Source organism: Pogonomyrmex barbatus, unplaced genomic scaffold (genome assembly GCF_055798465.1).
Source record: "Pogonomyrmex barbatus isolate J1 unplaced genomic scaffold, ASM5579846v1 scaffold23, whole genome shotgun sequence".
NCBI classification, from domain to species: Eukaryota; Metazoa; Arthropoda; class Insecta; order Hymenoptera; family Formicidae; genus Pogonomyrmex; species Pogonomyrmex barbatus.
Window position 1 is genome coordinate 2,640,811 of NW_028297120.1, and position 25,070 is coordinate 2,665,880.

The following is a 25,070-nucleotide window of genomic DNA, read 5'->3' on the forward strand; positions in this document are numbered from 1 at the left end:
ATATAGTCCTAATATTTTTTATAGTTTTCCAATTAATATTTCACTAAATATTAACATATAATTTTACAATGACAAGTTTGTGTGTATCAGTTTATTATAGAAAATTATAAGATTCTGATATACTTATAATTATCAGATAAGAGTTATCCAGATATATGTTTCGTCAAAGATAAATCCTATTTGAACTTTGAAACTGAAGTAGTATTATTGAACGAAGCGTACATCTTGTTGCTATAATAAAAATATAAAGTGGTAATAAAAAATACATCTAAATTGTTTAGATAATGATCATATCATAAAATGACATGTTTACAGTGTAAATGGATTTTATTTTATGATATAATTGTATTGCTTTTATATTTTAATATAACATGTGCAAAAGACATAAAAAATACAAAATTTGCTGGTATTGTGGAAAATATTACAGTATATGTTTTAGAAGATGAAAATTATTTTAAAAGCAATAATATATTAAAATCATTGAAATTAAATGTATCTTGGACACCACCAAATAGAGGAAAACAACCTTCTTCATATAGGTGCATTTTATTATTTAACTTAAATTAATAATAATTATCTGTCATATAAATTAAAAGAAAATTTTAACATATTACAGTATTATGATCACAAGTATTCCAAAAGAAATTGATATAAACAAAACAGAATGTACAGAAAGTTCTGCATTTTATACTGTGCAAAATCAAAGCCCATATAGCATATTAATACCACAAAATAAATTGTTAAATGATATGCCGGAAATACAAATACATCTAAACTGTACATATAAGATATATGTATATGCTAATCCGAGAGCTAAACCAACAGGAAAATTACCAGAGGTAAAATGATGAATTTACATTATAAAGAAACATTATATTCAAGATATCAAGTTTTTAAAAATTCTGATTATATAGATCATCTACAAAGTTCCAGAATGCATAGGATATAAATGTAGTTGCGCTAATGCAAAAATTATTTTGCCTATTCCAAAAGTAAAAGCAATTCCAGCAAAAGAAAATATTATTATTAATTGGAATATTATGTCGAATAATTCTCATATTCATTCTTATATGATTAGGTAAGACCTTTTATTTCATCAGTTTTTTATTCTACTATATTTGAAAGAATTCTATTTGCCTACAGCATCATTTGCACACAAAGCAATTACCTACAAACATTATTATGCATATTGCAAATATGATCTTGTTGCATATGCAACTATATTGTACATATAAAATATGTAATATATATAAAGTTTAAAAACTATGGAACTGAATAATTATAAACTTTGTTACACATAGAAAACAATGGATAATATGGATCTCATTATTATGCATGAAAAATTTAAAACTCATACATAGAAATTATATACCTCATCTCATATTGAAAGTATCAGATATTGTACGCATTGTGTGTTTCGATTCCTCTATGTGCAATATGATCATATATATATATATATATATATATATATATATATATATATAAAGTGACATGTGTATAATGTTTATAGATAATCATTCTGCCTGCAATCGAAATTATACAATACGATGTGTGCAAACAAAACTGTATGCAAATGGGATGCTTCCCTCATTCTCTATATATTCTAGTATATTACGATATATATATATATATATATATATGATTTAAATTATAACATAATATATAATATTTCAGTATTGGTATACCATTACTGATATCAAAAGCAGGATATTCTGTGTACAATATTACAAAGATAAATAATGTGTCTTCGACAACAAATACTTTTAATTGGGATTTAAGAATTGATAATCAGTATTTGACAATAAAAAATAGATACAAAATACTAGTAACAGCAATGGATTACCGAGGTTGCTTAGGTATTCCAGGTGGCTTTACTGTTATTAATACAAGCAAAGATAAAACATTGAATAAAAATACTATGGTATATATTAAAAAAATATTAATAATTAAAATGTATATAATATAAAATTTATATAATACAATTATGTTGCAGTGGTTGCTACTGACTGGTATTGTCATTTGTTTTATATTAGGATTTATTATTATTACATCAATATGTAATAAAAATGGATATCATTTTATATCATCTAGACGGTAAAAAATTATAGAACTATTTTTTATAACTTATTTATATATATAATAATTATTTCATTATAACAAACATTTATTTTTTAAGGAGACAAATGATATCTGATCTTTCTGCTTGTAAGCTGGCTCAATGGCCAGATCTAGTTTTTCAGAGACGTAATATTGATGCATATGTCGAACAAAGATTTGAGGTAAGTGGAAAATTAAGTAATTAAAGATTTTAAATATTAAAAGCATTTATAAAATTTCTTATAGAAGACATATTACAAAGTGCAGAATGATGAATTTGAAATACCATATAAATGTATAAATTTTATACATGAATTAGGAAAAGGACAATTTGGCACAGTATATCTAGGTAATTTAAACAACAATAAGGACATATTAATAGCTATTAAAATGTCACAATGTTCTGATGTATATAACGAATCTGAAGCTAGACATCAACTATTGGAAGAAATCAAAATAATGAAAGCAGCTGGTTCTCATACACATTTAGTGAATCTTATAGGTTGCTGCACTTTACCAAATAATCCTATATGCATACTTTTAGAATATATGGAAGGTGGAGATTTACTTGCATATTTACATCACAGAAGAAAGATTAAATCAAATGATATATCTTTGTGCAATTTTGAAAAATTTGTATTTAGATATGCAAATATTATCAAAAGAAATAAATTTAATAATGAACATTTACATGGTGTAATTAAAGAGCTACAATTTATTAAATTTGCTCTTGATATTGCCAAAGGAATGGAACATTTAGAAGCTAAAAAAATTATACATAGAGATTTGGCAGCAAGAAATATTCTTCTTACTTCAGATTTAACACTAAAGGTAATAAATATTTGTATTACAATTATTTAAAAAACATAACTTAAGAAATTATACAAATTTATTTTGAATTTAGATTTCTGATTTTGGCTTATCACGGAATGGAATATATGTAATAAATAATATAGCTAATAAAATTCGTCAACTTCCAATACGTTGGATGTCACCAGAAGCTATACGTGATCATGCTTTCTCTTCAAAAAGTGATGTTTGGTCATTTGGTATTGTACTCTGGGAAATTGGAACCTTAGGTTCTTTTCCATATGCTGATATACATGATAACGAATTGTTACATTATTTAATTCAGGACAAGTGTCATTTAGCTTGTCCTGATACAATTTTTCAAGATATATATAAAATAATGTGTTCTTGTTGGAATATAATGCCGCAAGATAGACCTAGTTTTGCACAACTTGTTTTAGACCTGCAGATATTAAAAAAATCTTTATATACTGTACATGAAACTAATAATCCTTGTTATGCATTGTTATCACACTAGTATAATCAGTTAAAATCACTTGATACATAAATATGTGTGTGTGTGTGTGTGTGTGTGTGTGTGTGTGTGTGTGTGTGTGTGTGTGTGTGTGTGTGTGTGTGTGTGTATATATATATATATATATATACACACATATATATATATATATAAAAATAAAACAATTTAATCATATTATATGTTTTTGATAAAATATTTTATCAAAGCAATATTATAAAATATTTTCTGTTTGATATTATATATTTATTCTATAAAAATCTGAGCATCTAAATCATATAATTTTTACATTATGAAGGATACTCTTTATATTATAAAGGTACTAAAAATAAAATATTAAAAAAAGTTTCATTTTGATAAAATACAGTATATTGCAGTATAATAGTCGAAAGTCAAATTGAACTCTGAAAGATCACAAAATAAAAAAAATTATTTCAAAAGAAGAAAAGTACACATATATATGTGTGTGTGTGTGTACTTTTACGTGTATACACATGCGCGCGCGCGCGCGCGCGCATGCACACACGCACACATATATATGCCCAGTCACCAAAATGTTAGAATAAGTAAATATTTTTACGGGTATTATTCGTGTCATTATGCATTGTTGAATGCATAAAAGTGAAACGTTTTGTGAACATTGCAGTTCACTTCAAAGGGCGAGAAGCAGCCTGATACTGTAACACACGGATAATACCCATAAAAATATTTATTTTTTTTTTTAAATAATAACCATGGAAGCCTTAAAAGCATGTTAGCAGAATTTCAGCAAACTGGCAACAAATTTAATCAGAAAATGTTAGCAGACTGACTTCATCTGAGGGCTCATTCTGCTTACATTCTATTGACAGAACCTGTTGACATTCTGTGTCAGCAGACCGGCAATAGAAATCGAGCAGATCTTACCATCAAATTGTGTCGCAAGGCAGGTCTTGTTCGTTTTCTGCCGTTAATCTGCCGGCAGTCTGCAGCAGGGTCTGCTCTATTTCTGCTGCCAATCTGCTAGCACAGAATATCAACAAATTCTGTAAGATTTCTGGCAGCAGTTTGTTAACATGATAATTATTTAGCCTTATCTCCTCCGGTTTTGATAAAATTGGACTCAATCAACGCGGTTTCATTCAAAATAAAAGAATCTGACAGAAAGATGCGGCGGTCTGCCTTGAACCGAGATATTAAGAGATATTAAAATTTTTTTTTTTCTCTTTTCCTCCGGTTGGAGGATGTCGGATTAATTCCGACTATGTGTCTTCAACCCTAGGGTTATATAACACAGGTTTATCTAATCCTTTATAAGTTTCTCTATATTCTGTGATATTCTAGTTCAACTTTCTCTTTATCCACGTTTAGTTTTCTCTTTATCCTTAACAAATTGCATGACGCAACACAAAAATTCATGTGAGGACAAAAGACGTCCCACTCACTCGATGGCTAAAGAGATATTAAAATTGATTATTTTTTGGTTAGGAAATCTGTCATACCGATATAATGCAGCGAACTGAGTATGCGCACGCAGTGGTCACGTTTGCATGTTCGGTGATCACGCGCATGCTGGGCAGTCAGACGAAATTTAAAAAACTTAATATAAAACAAAGGAACCGCAACAGTTATTATTGCAAGGCGTAAAATTATACACGCTAAAAATAAAGTTAATAATTATTTATTCCTAACGGAGGCTTCGAAGAAAAAACACCGGGCTTAAAAAATATACTATTCCTTCTTAAAGTCCTTCTTAATAATATGTAATATGTATATATTTGTGTGTATATATTTAATAATAGATTTTTATTATGAATGTTAAAAAAATGTTAAAAAATATTTGCTGAATAGACGTAGGGAAAACTTTTATTTTCTATCTTTTGCTATGTGTTGAAAGTTGTAAACCGATGTGGAATCATCGTTTCAATATGTTTTGCATTGCAAAGTACATGTGTGTAAGGAACGAATTTTCCTTCCACTCCCTTTCCCACGCAGAAAAGGGAGAGGGGGGATGAAACATGTGCTTTGCAACGCAAAGCATATGACTCCACATCGGTTTACAACTTTCAACACATAGCAAAAGATAGAAAATAAAAGTTTTCCCTGTGTACATCTATTCAGCAAACATTTTTTAACATTCATAATAAAAATCTATTATTAAATATATTATACACAAATATATACATATCACATTTTGTTAAGAAGAACTAGTACATTTTTAGTATTGATTTAGTAAGGCAAAAAACCAACATGGTGTTTGGCGTGTATAATTTTGTCTCGCAATAATAACTGTTGCGATTTCCTTTTTTGTATTATTGAGTTTAAATTTCATGCGCGTCTGACTACAGCATAGCATGCGTGTGTGGTCACCGACATGCAAACGTGACCACTGCGCATACTCAGTTCGCTGCATTATGTCGATATGACAGATCTTCTAACCAAAAAAGTGATCAACTTATAATGCTTAATATTTCAGTTCGCGAGGCAGACTGTCGCGTTTTTCTGCCAGATTCTTTTATTTTGAATGAAACTGCATCGATTGAGCCCAATTTTTCAAAATCGGAGGTGACAAGCTATTCTAAATAATTACCTTATTATATATCTTGAAGTTATCACTTACTCGATATTTTTCTCCGTTTAACGTAATGCAATATAATCCCAAGAGTTCTTTTTCTTCTATATTATTACTTTTGATGCTGAATGCTGCTTGACGTAGGAACCGACATGGGCTAAAAAATAATCAAGACTCAAGAGCCATGGCACAGTATATACAATAGTACAACTCTCCCAATTTTAGCGTGTACGAAATTGAACTGAACTGCGCGAGCTAACCAATTACGTAACTAATTTTCTGTCACATTTCTTCTCGGGTTTTTCTATAGCGTTCTCTGTCATTTAAAAGCTTAACAAACTGGCGGGAACAAATGTCTGATATAGAAATTGAATATTTAATATTGATTAATGAACAGTTCAGTGTTTAGTGAATAGTGATTAAAGTGATTTAGTAAGAGAAAATAAAGTGAACTAAGAACGAAGTTATTTTTTCTTTGAAGAATAGTTAATCTGTATAAAGATTTATACAGATTTTTTATTATAAATTTAGAATATTGAACATTTAAAAAACCATTATTTCCTTTGAAAATTTTATTTGTTTTATTATTTGTTTTTATTCTAAAAGTAAATGGACATTATATTTAACATAATTGTAATTGCATATATGTATAAGCAGAGAGTATAAGTATATTTATAATGCTTTTAAAATAAATTGTCCTTTCTCTATACAAAAATATTATTTTACTATTGTATACTTACATTTCTATTTATTCATTAAATTTTATATTATTTTTAAATTTTATAAATATAATTGTATTTTTGAAATCTTAATAAATTTAAGAAATATATATTTACATTTATCTTTTTGTTTTAAAATAATAATATTATTTAAATATATACATTTATTTTATTTATTACATTTATTACATTTATTTTATATTATTTTCTCATATTAAATATTTTTTTCATATTTTATGCAATTTTTTTACCAAAGTTAATAATATAATATAGTTTTTTTTTTATTAATTAATATTTATATTGTAAGAATTAGACGACCGTAAGCGGTCATGAAAGAGATTCGGAATATAAACAGCTAACAGAGAGGAGCCGTTGTGGTGCAGACTAAGTGTCGGATTGGTAGACGAGGGATCCCGAGTTCAAATCCAGTCGGTCTCCGTTAATTTTTTCCAAATCTAATAGATATCTTTCAATATGTTTTTACGTATATTTTTTAAATTATTTTCTTACTTTTATATTTCATATTTGATATTTATATTTTGTACTGTCTACAGAGTATTTTTTATTACTAGCTACGTATTTATATCATATTTATATTATTTTTATTTAATTTATATCTTAAATATGATGCTAGCATATAAATAATAAATTAGAAAAAGAGAGGAAGTAGTATATATATATATATATATATATATATTCAATGTACTTAAAATGAAATAGATATATATTTTGTGGCGGATTCGTCGCTTGGTCACGCGAGAATATGAATGTAAAGGGAAGAAGGAGTTTAAGATAGCAAGGTATGTATTAATCTTCACACGATTTACTATACAACGTATAAATATATTCTAGAGATATATTACAATGGTATCACAGCTTGACCGACTGACAGTTCTCTTCCAGGGCCGGGATTCTGTACATGTCCACCGACAACTGTCGGTGTCATTAACTAACGACAACCAATGGCAGCCTTTTTTCAAGATCGTCCTTGCCATTGGCTATTGTTAGTTAACGATACCGACCAATACAAATGGATGAACGATATTCTGTACATCATCTCTACCGATACATGTCGTTACAAGCGACAGCCGTCGCTACTTTATCGATAATGTACAGACTAGGAAAAAAGATGATGAATGTTTCTGAACCAATAGAATTAAAATTCTAAAAAAATTGGCGGAAAATTTTTGGCGAGGAATGTAATGTAAATTTGCGAGGCATGTAAATTTGTTAAGGTTAAATGTAAATTTATAAACCTTTATATTATTACAAAAAAAACATTTATATTATTATAAGAAAAATATGGAAACGCAAAGAAAGTATATATATGCTAATTTATATAAAGTATGTATGTATATATATATATATATATATATATATATATATATATATATGTGTAATTGATTATTATGTTATGATTATTGATTATTATATATATATAATTTTTATTATGTTATTAGTACAAAATTATGCATAAATACAATATATTAACGTATGTGCAGGTATGTATAATAAAAACTTTTATTTTATTTTTTTTAAATATATATTATATTTTAAGTTTATTATATTATTTTTACAAGTTTACATTATTTTTATTAAGTATACAATAACAATCATTAATATATAACCATGATTGTTATTGAGATATAGTAATATATAATTATGAAAATTATATTAACACATTACTATACATAAGCGACTATACATAAATTAGGTCTGAGAATGTGTTTAATTACACGCGTGTACTAACATACACGCATGTAATTAAATACATGTGTAAATTATTATTATATTTATTATTGTACTTCATATTCTATTTATCTTACTGCTTTAAATGTTTTTAAAGTATTACAAGAAAACCTCGTGCAGCACGTATAACCCAAATACAATATCAAGAATAAATAAAATATATGGAAAAGTATTCGAAATTTGCGACAGGCAAATTTTTAAGTAAAGAGGGTAAAATTCACTATATACAACAGTGGAAACAATTAAAAGATTTCTTAAACTCATTAAATACTGGATCCGGAAAGTCGACAAAGCAGTGGCAGACGATATCTAATTTAAACAATAATTGAAAATATAACTGCTTTAATATAATCGAATTATATATATTATATACATTACATATATTATATCATTATATACATTATATACATTACATTCATTATATTACATTATATACATTATATCCATTATATCCATTATATGTGCATAATACATCATCAAAAGTCAAACTTTCATTTTCTGATATTTTTCTATTGCTAGTAATTAATTGGTATTAAAATATATATAATTGTACATATATTGTAATATCGGTATATTTATTGAAAAATATTAACACGCTTTTCATCGTAATTTCTATACAATTAAATTTTCAATTATTGTTTGGAAGTATTTGACGAGTATTAACATAAGAACATTATATACATTATATATATTAAATACATTACATCCATTATATTATTATACGTTATATGCATTATATCCATTATATCCGTTATATTATTATATACATTAGATACATTATATTCATTATATCCATTATATTATATTTATTATATACATTATATACATTATATCTATTATTATACATTACTCTTGTTTAGATATGGAGAGGTATGAAAAGATATGAAAAGAATATGAAAAGCAATGCATCGAAAAAGAACAAGAATAAGAAATGAACGGAATCGAACGGGAAATTCTCTTATAAATTCAGAATCTTTGGACAATTTGGAGCAGCGTGTTATCACTTGTATGGGTTTAGATTACGTACAAGGTTTTATGACTTGTCCAGATAGTACACCAGAAGAAGAGGTATATGCGTATATGTAGCATCTGTCTTTTTTTTTCGTAATTTATAATGTGAATTACTTTTGTGGAAAACATAATTTTATTTCTTGTTTTATATATATATTCAGGAGCATCAACTCGAATTGGAAAAAAGAAACAAAGAAGTTCTTGACTATCCACCTGCAGTATCATCTATTGCTAACATTTTAAAAGAAAACTATGATACAAACAATAGTAATATTAAAATGTATAAAAATAGCAAGTATTTTAACTTATTATACATATATTTATTATAATGTATTGTTACGACCGAGCGGTGTTCCGCTACCCTCATACATTTCCAACTTGAAGATCATTCCTTGCCGACACAGTCATCAAGCGGTCGTCAAGCGGTTGTCAAGCGTTGTTTTGGCGAGAGAGTCGTCGGCGCGGCGCGCGAGTTTGAGCTGTGTCGCGGCGAATTATTATTTAACTGCGTAAAGCTCTTGTTATCGCTCCTGTGCTTAGTGTTTAATAAAGTATATTTCCTTTTTAACCGTTTCTTCCTTTCCTTACGCGAGAGTGACGCGAGCGGACCCGTCGCGAGTGCGACATTTTTGGGGGCTCGTCCGGGATATGAAAAACATGGCGGAGCGTCAAGCGAAATAGAAAAGAAAGAAAACAGTGACGGAGGAGGGACAGGAAAGAGCGTCGGGGAAACGGGCTGTCTCGATAAGAAAGAGAGCTTGTGTGCGTACGGAGGAACCAGAAACGACTCCGAGCTTGGAGATAGTTCTTCGAATGACCATTGAGGAGCTTTGTCTTCTTAGAAAGGAGCGGCGACTGGATGACAGTGTTAAATGCCAGGCCAGTCGTTAATTAATTAATTTCTTTTCGCTTTTATAAGATAAATTTTGTTTTTCTTTACATTTGCTTTTGCGCGCTTTTGAGTTAAAGAAAATTCTTTTATGATGAGTTTTCTTTTGACACGGATTGATTGTCGGACGGATGCGCATACGTTTTTCAAGTTTGGCTTCGATGTCTTGGTTTTAGATAGGAGGGAAAAATCAAATAATTAGAGAGTCTTATGATCTTCGAAGTTTCTTCTAAGTGTCTGTTAGAGAGGAACTCGTTCATGTGTGAATTCCGTTTCGGGGAAGTGTTCTAGATTGGGTCGTGGTTTTTATCGAAGCCTGTGGGGAAGTCGATTGTTCTTTCCGTCCAAAGAAGGGAAAATATTGAATTGAAAGATGTTCTTATTTTATAAATTACTGTTTCTTTGTTTTCTTTAAGTATTTCTGAAGTATTTATGAAGAGGAGTTGTGCAAAAACGACGTGGGGAGGAAGATCTTTCGCTTTTTGTCCGAACATCTGGCTAAGGAAATCCTTTTTTTTTTAAGAAATCCGCCTCGCCTTCAGTTTTTTTGAACCGTGGTTTTTCCGAGGGACTTAGGGCAAATGCCGAGGCGGGGACTTGGGGTGTCCATAAGAACGAAAGGGTCCACAGAAGCTTCCCCCCCTCTCTTGTCCAAAGATTCAAGAAGGAAGTGCGCAAGGCACAAGAGATAAAGAAACATCTCTGAAGAAGAAAGAAGAGGGAAGATGACCTCGCAGCGGCACGGAACTTCCAGGATGAAGTTTGGAACTGATTCGGCGTTCGGTAACCCGCAGCAGCTCGAGATAGAGAAGCTGACAGATTCCCTGAGAGCTTCACCATGGAAGAAGAAGTCGACTTTTCTGCGAGGGAGTTCCCTGGAATTGTCGGGATGACAATTTCAAAGAGGAGGGGGATAGTGTTACGACCGAGCGGTTCCACTCGACGTTACCCTCATACATTTCCAACTTGAAGATCATTCCTTGCCGACGCGGTCGTCAAGCGATTGTTTTGACGAGAGAGTTGTCGGCACGGCGGGCGAGTTTGAGCTGTGTCGCGGCGAATTATTATTTAACTGCGTAAAACTCTTGCTATCGCTCCTGTGCTTGGTGTTTAATAAAGTGTGTTTCCTTTTTAACCGTTTCTTCCTTTCCTTGCGCGAGAGTGACGCGAGCGAACCCGCCACGAGTGCGACATTTTATATTAATTCGGATATATTTATTTAGGCAATCATAAACTATGTGAAGAAAATAATACACTTGAAGACATAGTATTAATGGAAAAATATAATGAATGATAATGAAAGCTTGACTTTTGTTGATATATACTTGAAGAAGATAATGTTCAGACTAATACAAGTACTTCTACGACAAAAAAATAAAACTCAAAATTTGAAAACATCACGAAATAAAGAAAGAGTTTCACAAACAACTCTAATAAATTACAGTAAGTAAATATTTGTATAATACGGAATGGAGAAGATGTATATAATGTATATAATGTATATAATGTTCCAAAAAAGGAAAGAAGGAAAAGAAATAAAAACTTTGAAAAACACACACACACACGCGCGCGCGCGCGCGCGCGCGCACACACACACACACACACACACACACACACACACACAATTATTACACAGAAAGAAAGATTTCTTTAGACTTAATAAATTTGTGATGGACTCTATTTTCAAAAAGAAATAGTTTTAACACTCGACTTATTGTTTGAAAATCCCACCGATGCGAACTCTGTCGTTCATGAATGACAGTCCCAGCACTCAGTAGCCAGTGCGATGCAACAAAATTAAAACATTTTTATTTAACGAAATGTTTCGTTGAAAATAATATTGTTTCAATGAAATAAGTGTAATAAGTGGAAAACAAATATCGAATCTAAAGCAATCTTTCTGTCTTTATCATTATCATTATTATTATCATTATTTATATTTATCATTATATTGTATTGCGTAGGAAAAAACAGACCACGAATTGGAGCATAATTAAAGGAAGCGCGTGAGAGATTTACCGAAATAGCCAAGAATCACGCAGTTGTATTAAAAGTAACATTTAACATTGTATTCATATATAAATATTAATTTATTATTAGAAATTGATTTTTACTTTCATGTAGAAGATGGACAATAACAACTATGATGATAATAATGATAATATTAGATAATGATAATAATAATAATAATAAATTTGAATAGCTATTTGCAGAAGCTTCAATGAAGCAAGCTGAAACTGCATTATTAGTTGCTCAAAACGAAATGAAAAGCGTGTTGCTTTGGAAGAACGTCGACTTAAACTCGAAGAACGAAGACTTTTGCTAAACGAGCAGAATATTAAAATTATTGAAAACTGCATAAATTAAACTTAAAAGAAACTTGCATAAATTATATACTAACTTAAATTATATACTAAGTTAAATAATAAACCAACATGAATTCTACATTAATTCAGCGCTTTCTGATTATAAAATAACACATTGCATTTTCTATGCTCCTCTTTCTTCTCGCTTTCAGATGTGTCATGTGATATTTGATGGCTATCTGTACGAGTCTGAACAACACGTTATCATGAGATTATTATAGAAATAAAAGTGAAACAAAATGAGATATTATGATGCATTTACCTTTAGAGAAAATTGCTTTTCACAATAGAAACAATAGAATTTATTCGGTAAATTAGGATGCATCTTAAAACTGTGCCTTATAGTTGCCGTTATTGTATCAAATGACTAATCATATATATCACATTGAGTAGCCGTACTTTTTCTGCTTCTCACCAGCACCTCCCGCATATCTATCTCCTTATTTGCATGTTTCCTATAGCAGATACAACAAAAAACAGATCATTTATTTAAAATAGATAATAAACAATAATATACTAAAATGCTTCTTAAAAATATTGTAATAAATATGTTATATTATTTAAAATGTTCGGCTAATTCAAAACGAAAACATTTGCTATGTGAAACTTACAAATCGACGTTAGAAGCTCTGTTTTTTTAAATCAGTTAAATTCTCTCATATTGACAGGTAATAAAATTTTCCTGTATACGGGTTGTGGTTGCACGTTTTTGATATGCATATTGTCGTTCGTTATCTCCAATACCAATTCTGTCTATTTAAGCCATCATTACCTATGAAAATTATTTATTATTTACTATTTTAGTATTACTTTAGTATTCATAGTTTACAACTTTTTTTTTAGTAATTTATAACTTACCAATTAACCATGTATTATGTTCTCGGTTTCTAAAACGCCGTTCCATAATGCAACGTACTGGTGAATTGAGAGACCAAATATATGCGTCATGACATGCTCCTGGATATGCATTCAGAATTTTTAAATCAGGATCACAAATCTAAAAATATTGTAATAAAAAAGAATGTTGAGATAAAATAGAGAAATCTCAAATCAGTAGCTAATGTGAGAAAAGTAATGGTTTTCCATAGAAGTAATTCACATTATAAATTACGAAAAAAAAGACAGATGCTACATATATGCATATACCTCTTCCTCTGGTGTATTATCAGGAGTTACAGAAACTTTGTACATAATCTAAATCCATACAAGTGACGACACGTTGTTTTAAATTATCAAAAAATTCTGAATTTACTGAAAAATTTCCTATTCGATTCCGTTCATTTCTTATTTTTGCTATCTTCTTTGATAAGTTGCTTTTCATATCTTTCCATATCTAAACAAAAGTAATATATAATAATGTATATAATGTATATAATATTCTTATGCTAATACTCGTTATATATTTCTAAACAATAATTGAAAATGTAATTGTTTTAATATATTTCAATAAACGTACCAGTAGTAAAATTTAATTACATAGAAATTGAAAAGAGTGTTAATATTTTTCAATAAATATACCGATATTACAATATATGTACAATATATGTATTAGGTGTACAAAAAAGTTATGAGCTTTTTTTGTAAAATTAAATCTTTATTCAAAAACAAACAAAAAAATATTAATCAGCGAAATATTCCTCATTTGTATCAACAACCCTTTGCCATCTTTCGGGTAGCTTGCCAATTCCTTGACGATAGAAGCTCACCGGCTTCGAAGCGATAAAGTCATCAATGCATTTTCGTATCTCTTCAAATCTCACGAAATGTATATCAGCCAAATGATACTGCAGCGACCGGAATAGGTAGTAATCGGAAGGCACCATGTCTGGGCTATACACCGCGTGTGGGAGAAGTTCCCAGCCTAACGCAAAGATATGGTCCTGAGTCGCTTTCGCAACATGTGGTCGAGCATTGTCATGAAGCAAGATCACTTTACGACATCCTTGGCCAGTAAATGGTCTCTTTTTTTTTAATGCATCGCTCAAATTGATCAATTGTTGTTGGTAGCGGTCTGCCGTGATTGTTTCACCCGGTTGTAACAACTCCCAAAATCTTCTTGGCGTGGATATTGGGCTTTGGCGTTGATGTCGAAGATTGATCAGGATCAATTCATGATTTTCTACGTTTAGGGTTATCATAAAGAATCCACTTTTCATCGCCTGTAATGATTTTGTGCAGAAAATCTTTTTTCCGTAACTTTGAAAGCAAAGTAAGTGCAGTGTCACGCCGGCGATTTTTGGTTGTTTTCGGACAATTCATGCGGAACCCATCTGCCTTCCTTCTAAACCTTTCCCATCGTATGTAAACGTACGGAAATGGTTTGCTGCGTAACGCCAAGCTGTTCTGCAAGCTCCTTTTCAGTTTGCGCAGAGTTTATATCCAGCAGTGCTTGCAATTCGTCCGTTTCAATCTTTTGAGGGCGTCCAGCATGCGATTCATCTTCAAGACTGAAATCTCCTTGGCGAAATTTTTGATACCATCTTTTACATATAGTATGACTTACAGCGTTCTCTCCGTGCAGCACAAATCATTCATCAGTGGCTTCAGCAGCATTTTTCTTCAGATGAAACACGAAGTGAATGGAAAATCGAATATGCTCTTTTGTTATTACCATCGTGAACACTAGTGATTTTTGAGGTTATGTGCATCAAACGCCAAACCGTATGGCATTTTAGAAGGCCAAATGTCAACGCTTTAAAATCGCAAAAGGGCGGGAAAATATATAAAATTTAAATTGTTATTTCGGTTGTATGAAATCTAAAACTCAGAACTTTTTTGTACACCTAATAATACAATGTAAATAATACATTCAATGTCTTCTTTTCAATATTTGTTGTTGTGTATTTTTGAGGCATGTGGAAGAAAATAAACAGTGATTACGTTGAACAAAACTAATCCAGTGATTTATTAACTCTAACTAACTTATACATTTCGAACAACCAGGAGCCGCGAAGGTACTCGCTCCAAAGTCGCCGGCAGACAGACCCGCCGAAAATGCGACACTACACACTCGTTCCAGATGGCGTCAATCAAAGCGCCCGCATAATTTAAACCTAACCCAACACCCTCTTCTCTTAGAAAGTGCTATCCTCCTATCAAAAACGAAACATAGTACCGCTTCTAAAATCCTTAAAACTAATTTGCGGAGCCGTAACGAGAGATTCCGTTTCCCCCAACTGCATCTCCTTTTCCTAATACATCTAATCGATATTATCCATTTGTGTAACAAAATCATGGAAACGTTCCGGCTTCTTTTTAGCCCTACTCGAACGCCGTATCATTTCCGGCACTTCTACTTGTACTGTTCCCTTAATGGGTGTACGATTCTCTCGTTGCTGTAGAGGAAGCTGCAATGGTTGTTTTGCTTCGGGTTCAACCCGAACCTGTTCTTCTCTGTGTACTTGTATTTGGATCTCTTGTTCCGTGACTCGTTTTTGATTTCCGCCTCAAGATCCCAATGCGGGACATACGAATCCTGCATCGTTTGATCGGGAGTTCCTTCCCCTATCTTCCTTATTTGGTTTACATGCCTTTTCCATTTTTATTTGTTTATCGTCTAGCTCAATTTGATAATGTAGTTTTCCTAATCTTTGAATTATCTTACCGAATCTCCATTTAGATTTTCCGATATAATCTCTACAATTCACTCTCTCTCCCTCATTAAAAAATACAATATTTCTATTATTATTTACATCGCTATTTACATAAGTTTCTTTGATTGATACAAGTAAATCTAGTCGTGTTCTCAATTTCCTTCCTAAAAATAGTTCTGCTGGACTTTTCCCAGTAACCGCATGTGCCGTATTTCTGTATTGCAGCAATCTTTGTAATTGTAAATGTACATTTTCTTTATTACATTTCATACTTCTTAAGGATTTCTTTAAAGTTTGTACAAAACGCTCCGCTTGTCCATTTGTAGATGGGTTATACGGTGTTGTATTTTTCAAAAGAATTCCGTTTAGTTTAAAAAACGACCCGAATTCTGTAGAAACAAACGTACGACCATTATCACTCACAATGACCTTAGGGAATCCGTATGCTGCAAAAATTTCCCTACATTTTTGAATTGTAGTTGTGCCGTTATATTTTTCAATATATGTACCTCAGGCCATTTTGAATATGCGTCGACTAAAACGAAAAAATTATATCCCAAGAAGGATCCCGCAAAATCGGTATGTATTCTATGCATTAGAGCTTCAGAAGGTTCCCATATATGCTGTTCTACCTTCCTCAGGTTATTTTTGAAACTATTACATTGAACACAATTTTGTACTAATTTTTCAATGTCTGAGTCTATACCTGGCCACCAGCAATATCCCCTCGCTAAATTTTTCATCTTAACAATACCAAAATGGCCTACGTGCAATTCTTGTAAAACTTTGAATCTTAAAGTTTTTGGAATTATTGCTTTGTGACCACGTAAAACGACGTTTCCTTGTATCGAAAATTCTTGTTGATTTATATGCCATCGTTCATTTTCTGGAATTTCTTTACCTTCTGCTAACAACATACGCAACCTTCTCAAAGCAGGATCATTTTCAGTTTCTTTTGCTAACTGATCGCTTGTAACCGATAATGATTCAATTGTTTCCAATTGAAATACATCAACTGTATCGTAAATGTTTTCATTATTTTGTATAGGTAACCGTGATAAACAATCTGTTACCATATAATTCTGATTTTCTATATTTTATTTCGTACATAAATCCTCTTAAAAAAATTGCGTAATGTTGTGTTACGTCGTGGGTGTTACGACTGCACGATTCTTCTCTTTCGGGTATCTGTTATTAGAATTTAATTAAGCAGATAAACGAGTGACGCATGTTTTGTTACTCTGTTAGATCGCGACGGTCACACAACTGATCTCTTCCGGAGGTCGGTTTCTAGAATTCGGCTAAGCGGATAATCCCTATTATCTTAATCGCTGAAGTACACCGACGTTACATCTTGATGACTGCGCGACTCTTCTCTTTCGGATATCAATTATTAGAATTTAGTTAAATAAACGAATGACACATGTTGTGTTACGATCGCGACGGCTACGCCGCTAATCTCTTCCGAGAGTCGATTACTAAGAATTAGGCTAAGCGGATAATCCCTATTATCCTAATCACGGAAAAACAATACGTGTACAGATGTTTTCCTCAACGAAATCATATATATATAGTGCCCTTAAAGGCACGGAAGGCACTCTCTCTGCAACGTCCCATTTCTTTACACGGTCGGAACATTTCGTTTTACCAGTTTGTCGATAATTCAAGTTATCAATAATTTAGTCGGTGTCAGTTGAAAACAACCAACAAGAACAAGCGATCAAGTTTCCTAACGACACTATTACCGCTTTCATCTCGCAGATCTCAACTCTACAGAATAAAAGTAAGTTTAATTACACATAAAAAATTCTCTTAGTAATAATTTTCGGGTCTCTTCTCCTTATACTTTCTCATTCATCCTTTCTATCCTCTGCCGTTCTCCTTACACGTCTACTCCCTTTTTCTTTTTCTTTTCTCTTTCTTTCCTTGCTTCAGCTGTCGAACCTCTCGGGCTCTCTATGCGTTGCGGAGCACTCAGCAGGTTCATGGCTGCCGAATAGTTTGGCAAAAATCTGCTTCTTCCCTGTTGGCTTCAGCCGTCGAACCTCTCGGGCTCCCTATGCGTTGCGGAGCACTCAGCAGGTTCATGGCTGTCGAGTAACTCGGGAAATATATTCTTTTGGCTTTTCTCTCCTCTCTTACAATTTTCTTTTTCCCTTTTTCCATTTCTCTCCTCTCGGATCTCTCGGTTTCCTGAAATATTTCAGAGATAGCCTTAAGGTTCGCGACTAACGACATTTCCTTCATATTCCAAATCCATTCCTTTTTAGTGAAAGCTGCATCATCCACACTCTCCGACGCTCAAAGACGGAGGCGAGCCCTGAAGAGGCTCCGTTACCGTCGGAACAAGTGAGCTCGCCAGACGGGAAGCTATCCTTTGCCTGGGACATCCGAGGTTTTAATACATCAAGAAACCACGAGTTGTTCCAGCAGGAGACCCAATTATTTACATCTTTCTCCTCCATCCTATTCCCCGATCAAACCTGAAGACCAAGCTGAATCTGGATCACCCCCAGATTTCAGTGTACTCTTCTCAGAGCGCCACCTCCAGACATACTCAGATTTCCTGAAATCCTTGGACGAGTTCTGTGAACTACGGACTCCTTCCCCTCCTCTCCTAGACCTCATTAGCGAAAACCCGACCTCCTCTCAGAACACACACAGTCAACAACATACAATTTAAAATAAATTAATAACAAATTAAAATACTAAATTAATAGATTAATAGAATTATACACAGAAAAACCAAACAATACATCCGTCGATCTCTAGAACACACGAATTTCTGTACGTAACACCCTTCCTGTTTCATATTTTTATAAATATATCGTCAATAAATATATTCCAACGAAAAAATATGATACGGTCTTGTAGCTAATGTACGATCTTGTATACGATGTCGATACGTAATTAACCTTGTATCATCTTAAAATTATTAATTATATGTAAAATTTAAATTATTTATCGTTTAGTTATTCACTCCCTCTTTCATTCCTCGTCATCCCAAGATTCGCGCATGGTCCTATCCCTGGCAAAAGAGATTAAATTCTCTTGCCTAAATTACGGACCGACGGACGCACGTCACGCAGTCGAAGTCATAGCGTCTTTTTCAAGACGTTGACTCGCACTCGTGGCTCTGCACAGTGTGTCTGACTCGTAGGGACGCCTCAGCGCAGTCACCTGCGAGAGGGTATTTGGAGCGTCCTTCCAAGCCCCATCCATTAAGAAAAAAATATATAAAAATATATTTACCTCGGGTTGGACGTAACAGTTGCATTCGCATTGCAGAATATACTGGCAACCCTTTTTCAGGTGAAAAGATTTGTACCAACGGACGATGGTCTATAATTAGTAAAAATTTTCTCCCGTATAAATATTGGTGAAATTTTTTAATTCCGTATATAATACTATAAGCTTCCTTATCGATTTGCGCGTACTTCTTTTGAGTCTCAGATAGCGCTCGTGAGGCGAATTGAATGGGTCTCTCTGAACCATCTGGATATAGATGGGACAGAACTGCCCCTACACCGTATGGACTCGCGTCCGTTGCCAACACAAGAGGTAAATCTGGGTTGAAATGTACTAAAACTCGTTCATTTTGAAATTCTTTTTTCGCTTTCACGAACGCTTTCTCACACTCTGTAGACCATACAAATTTACAATGTTTTTTTAACAAATTATTTAACGGTCCCAAAATCGTACTTAAATTTGGAATAAATCTGCCGTAATAATTTATCATTCCTATGAATGATCTCAATTCCGTTACGGTTTTCGGACGCTCCATTTTATCAATTGCCTCAATTTTACTTTGACTTTTATGGATACCATCCTTATCTATTGTATAACCACAATAATCGATTTGTTTTTGAAAAAATTGACATTTATCGACATTAATTTTTAAATTGTATTCAACCTTTGAAAAACTGATTCGATTCTTTGTAAATGTTCTGTGTCCGATCTACCAGTTATTTTAATGTCGTCTAGAAAAACGGTTACACCATCTATTCTTTTCAATATATTTTCGATTTCCCTTTGCCATATTGTTGGCGCAGATGCCACTCCATACATTAATCTAGTCGATTTGTACAATCCCTTATGTGTATTTAACGTTAAAAGTTCTTCACATTCTTTTTTAATTTCCATTTGTAAATACGCTTGTTGGAGATCTATTTTCGAGAAGGTTACTCCCCCAGCCATTGATGCAAAAAATTCATCAATGATAGGCAGAGGGTGTTCATCAATGATTAGTTGTGGATTCAATGTACCGCTGTAATCTTCACAAATTCTAATTTTATTATTTGACTTCAACACAGGTACAATTGGTAGCCCATTTTGAGGAATTTACTTTTTTCAAAATCCCTTTTTTTTCCAGATCTTCCAACTTTTCTACTAACGGTATAAGTTTGAAAGGAATTTGTCTTGCTTTCAAAAATACTGGAGTTCTGCCTTCTTTTTCAAATTTAAACTTGCTTGAATACCATTCATTGGTTTAGAATCTCCTGTTACTAAATTATGAAATTTTTTCAGTAAATTATTTAACTTCTCATTTCTATTTTCCAACCTACAATTAATCAAGTGAATGTTTCCTACTCCTTCAAAAATTGAATTCAAATTCTTTATTTGATGCAGCCATTCTCAGCCCAAAAGAGATTCTTTTTCAATATCAGTCAAATATAAATTTAAATTGTATACTTTATTATCGAATTCTACTTTAACTACCATAAATCCTTCTGTGTTTACTCTCTTATTACAATATGATATTAATTTTAAATCACTTTCATGGATAGACGAATATGGAAATAATATTTTCGCTTGGTTTATATTCATAATCGTTACTGCGGAACCACTATCTATTTCAAATCTCAGATATTTCTTATTTACCTTTAAGGTGACGTACACTTTATCTCGCGCGCAGACTTGTTCCAAGTGTAAAATTTCTTCTAAGCGGTTTGTTTGATTTCGCTGTTTAAAACATACTTTTTGTAAGTGTTCTTTTACGCCACAACCATTGCATCGGACTTCCCTATTTAATGTATACCTAGTTGTTAGGTGTGCACCTCCGCATTTATAACATTTTAAATTCGAATTTACATTATAAGTTTTATTTACATTTGTATTGGCACTCATATTCTTATTGAATTTGAAATTGGAAACTTTGTTCCCGGTATTACCTTTTTCTATGTTTGACTTGTCTTTGTACTTGTGTTTTTGCTGCTTTTTGTTTTGTAAATATGCGACGGTCGCTGTTTCTCCTTGTAGTTGTTTCGCGCCTTTTTCCGATAACTCCATCGTCGTAGCCGCTTGAACTGCCGTATTGTAGTCTAATTCCTTTTTTTCTAGAAGCCTCGCTTGCATTCTTTTATCTCGTAAAGCAAATATAAATTGGTTTCGAAGAGCTGTTTTTAGGTACGTTCCAAAGTTGCAGTGTATGCTGAGCTTGTGTAAAGCCGATGCGAATTGCTGTATCGATTCTCCTTCCATTTGTTTACGTTGATGAAAACGAAAATTTTCAGCAATTTCTAACGGTGCTGGATCGTAAAAATCCGTTAGTTTTTCCGTTATCGTTTTATAATCTTTCTTGAACGGATCCTCTGGATCAAATCTGTCGCAAAGGACATCGAAAGCATTTGGTCCGATGTAGTGTAATAAATACGGTACTTTCCTTTCCTTTGGAATATTAAAAATTGAAAAAGCTTCTTCGAGTCGTTGATGTCATTGTTTCCACGTAGTAGTTTCTGGATCGAAAGGCTCGATTGTAAACGAACTAGGAATCTGTGCCGTTGGAACTTGTGTGGCTGATAGTGCCATATTTTTCGCACAGCAAATCTACTAAACTAAAATCTTACTCTCACTCAAAATCTCACTAAAATCTTTTTCTTATTTCACTCGAAACGTATAACGTAACGTTGACACATGTACTTCTTCTTTGTACTAATGGAAAGTCACGAACTTTTTTTTTCTTTTCTTCTTTCTAATCCCATCCTCGTCGCCAACTATTGTGTATTTTTGAGGCACGTGGAAGAAAATGAACAGTGATTACGTTGAACAAAACTAATCCAGTGATTTATTAACTCTAACTAACTTATACATTTCGAACAACCAGGAGCCGCGAAGGTACTCGCTCCAAAGTCGCCGGCAGACAGACCCGCCGAAAATGCGACACCACACACTCGTTCCAGATGGCGCCAATCAAAGCGCCAGCGTAATTTAAACCTAACCTAACCCAACATTTATATTCTCTCTAAGTTTTGTATGTAATTATCAGAATTAAATCTGATGGAATCCAAAATCTTGCCAGTAGTAATATTTAAGTAAATAGTACCGTTGATTTTTATAATTGGGTCAAGATATCGAATTGTTTTGCCATCATGCGTAACCAAAAATGGCATTCCTTCAGAACTCGTTTGAACACGTTTTATCTTGCACAATTTGTACTGCAAAACAGAATATCATATATGAAGATGAGGTGATAATATCATATAATATAATTAAATATAAAAAAAAAGAATGTACAATATAAACAAACAACAATTACTTTAGCTTCTTCAGCAGTAACAGAATGAGTGGCAAAACACTTCATGTCATAAATCAAATGGAAAAATTCATCAGTTTTTTCAATTGTGATGACATCTAAGACAATTCAAATTTGTAAAATCATTAATACACATTTATCTATACAAACACTTATTTTAGCTTCTTCAGCAGTAACAAAATGAGTGGCAAAACAACCCTTCATGTCGTAAATCAAATGAAAAATTCATCAGTTTTTTCAATCGTGATGATATCTAAGACAATTCAAATTTGTGAAATCATTAATACACATTTATCTATATTCATCAATATGTAAAATAAAAAATATTTTCATGCATTTTTTTGGTAATACAGAACGAATATGCAACTCAATCTGCGACCAAAAAAAGAATTATTATTTTTTGACTATGATATTTATAAGATTGTAAGTGCCACAGCTTCGATAAGGCCATCACAAACATTGAAATTAAACATAAAAATGAGCTATATCAAATAATTAAAAAATAATATAAAAAAATATTCACAATAAAATCAGTTGGATATTTAGGATCAATACGAATCTTTCCATCAATCTTGATCAAGCGTTGATCACAATTTTAGTAATCTCGCAATTTATCAAGGCATACTTCAACCTATTATAAAGAAAGATAACAAAGGGAATGATTCCCTGAGTGTGTGTGTGGATCAGTAGATGGTCATGGGGCATATACATCTCCGAGTTCTAACATCCACGCTTTAGGCATTAAGACACTTGAGATGCTTCTTTGAACCGCGCACCTAGAAGGAAAAAATGTTTTAATAATAAAACGTTTGTAATTAAATAGAATGAATAGCAAAAATAATTAAAAAATCCTTTTTATTAATAAATTAAATATAAGGTTCAATAATTAAATAATGGATTTGATAAACATGTATATATTGAAAGATATCTATTAGATTCGGAAAAAATTAACGGAGACCGACTGGATTTGAACTCGGGATCCCTCGTCTACCAATCCGACACTTAGTCTGCACGACCACGACGGCTCCCTTCTGTTAGCTGTTTATATTCCGAATTTCTTTCATGACCGCTTACGGTCGTCTAATTCTTACAGCTCGGCCATTCTGGCACATTCGTCCCGAATGTACCGAGCCTTCATCTATCGGAATTTTATCCGAAACTTGGAGCTTCTGCTCCCGAATTCCTTCACTTTTTTTGAACGATCGACATTGGAGTACTTTTACTCCCCGACTTTTTCCGTTCACTTTTGAACGATCGACACGACTTTGGAATATTTTAACTCCCCGACTTGGTTCATTTCGAACAACACACAAACGACACACACAAAATCGACTGAATTCTCCCTGTCAGGTAACATAGACTGTATCCTCTCTGAGGTAACATGGGCTGAATCCCACTTCTGAGATTGAAAGATATCTATTAGATTCGGAAAAAATTAACGGAGACTGACTGGATTTGAACTCGGGATCCCTCGTCTACCAATCCGACATTTAGTCTGCACGACGACTCCCTTCTGTTAGCTGTTTATATTCCGAATCTCTTTCATGACCGCTTACGGTCGTCTAATTCTTACAATATTTTAATATCTTGTAGTTAAAACTGCAAAATATATTCATCAATGTATAAAATATAAAATATTTTTGTGCACTTTATATGGTTCAGAATCGCACATGCATGTGATTTATCTTTTATGTGCATCATTCATTGCTATCTAATGAATTTATCGAATGAATAAATTACCATAGTTTATCCGAAAGTAAAACAATCGACCTATCTATTATTAGCATCTAGCACAGACCAAAAAATATATAAGTAAATAATATATTCCTATATTAACTTACCAACGACTTTATGATTTTGCTACTTTTTTCTTTCTTCTTCAGATTTTTACGACTGGTTCATGGTCAGGTCCCGTCGTGGCACACGCCTTCCCTTCTTATCCTCTTTTTATAAAACTAAGATCACCAAGTATAATTATAAAGATAATAAATTGCGAACTTAATTTTAAACACGCTACCGAAAGTCATCTCGAGTGATCATCGTGGCTTCTGATGCCGAGGATTGCTGTTTTTGGCTCGTAGTTGGTGTGTCTTCCTCCGTTGGCAGGTAAGCTGGCTTCAGGCGTTCCATGGATGTGTTAACGTTCCGTCCGTTAATATAGATCGTGTATAAATTCACGTTAATGCGCCTTACTATTTCATGCGGTCCAGTGTACGACGGCTGTAATGGTTTTTTTCGTGTC

The 25,070-nt window shown here is 32.5% G+C and overlaps 1 protein-coding gene and 3 long non-coding RNA genes across 9 annotated transcripts; 2 read left to right on the top strand and 2 right to left on the bottom strand.

Moving 5' to 3' along the window:
• The first annotated feature begins 300 nt into the window (after window positions 1-300).
• LOC105432340 (vascular endothelial growth factor receptor 3) lies at window positions 301-3,442 on the top strand. Of its 2 annotated transcripts, XM_089078539.1 has the most exons (9): window positions 301-539; window positions 617-839; window positions 915-1,078; window positions 1,675-1,921; window positions 1,994-2,094; window positions 2,177-2,279; window positions 2,344-2,446; window positions 2,642-2,928; window positions 3,002-3,442. In XM_089078539.1, the coding sequence occupies exons 1-9, from the start codon at window positions 301-303 to the stop codon at window positions 3,422-3,424; spliced, it is 1,890 nt and encodes a 629-aa protein (XP_088934665.1). In that variant the 3' UTR covers window positions 3,425-3,442. The 2 variants fall into 2 exon arrangements, with proteins under 2 accessions (XP_088934665.1, XP_088934664.1); XM_089078538.1 differs by having other exon boundaries at window positions 2,344-2,928.
• On the bottom strand, window positions 3,214-6,432 carry LOC148936359 (uncharacterized). The gene is made up of 3 exons (XR_016139633.1): window positions 6,018-6,432; window positions 4,325-4,417; window positions 3,214-3,349 (listed from the first exon to the last, which is right to left on the bottom strand). It is a non-coding gene; the product is annotated as an uncharacterized LOC148936359 (long non-coding RNA).
• On the top strand, window positions 5,486-10,016 carry LOC105432331 (uncharacterized). 3 transcript variants are annotated; one of them, XR_016139635.1, is made up of 5 exons: window positions 5,486-5,962; window positions 7,409-7,488; window positions 7,592-7,905; window positions 9,298-9,505; window positions 9,610-10,016. It is a non-coding gene; the product is annotated as an uncharacterized LOC105432331 (long non-coding RNA). The 3 variants fall into 3 exon arrangements; XR_016139636.1 differs by having other exon boundaries at window positions 7,581-9,505; XR_016139634.1 differs by having other exon boundaries at window positions 7,592-9,505.
• LOC105432332 (uncharacterized) lies at window positions 8,789-25,020 on the bottom strand. Of its 3 annotated transcripts, none has more exons than XR_016139630.1 (9): window positions 24,846-25,020; window positions 24,670-24,783; window positions 22,832-23,604; window positions 22,619-22,730; window positions 13,850-14,036; window positions 13,562-13,700; window positions 13,315-13,475; window positions 12,966-13,158; window positions 8,789-12,892 (listed from the first exon to the last, which is right to left on the bottom strand). It is a non-coding gene; the product is annotated as an uncharacterized LOC105432332 (long non-coding RNA). The 3 variants fall into 3 exon arrangements; XR_016139629.1 differs by having other exon boundaries at window positions 22,832-22,926; window positions 22,979-23,604; window positions 24,670-25,020; XR_016139628.1 differs by having other exon boundaries at window positions 24,670-25,020.
• Window positions 25,021-25,070: the final 50 nt, after the last annotated feature.

Excerpts from the sequence above, each read along its gene's own strand:
- LOC105432340 (XM_089078538.1), top strand. The coding sequence starts at position 301 with ATGACATGTTTACAGTGTAAATGGATTTTATTTTATGATATAATTGTA. Across the intron at positions 1,079-1,674 it reads ATTCATTCTTATATGATTAG|TATTGGTATACCATTACTGA; the intron begins GTAAGACCTTTT and ends ATAATATTTCAG. Across the intron at positions 2,929-3,001 it reads CTTCAGATTTAACACTAAAG|ATTTCTGATTTTGGCTTATC; the intron begins GTAATAAATATT and ends TTTTGAATTTAG.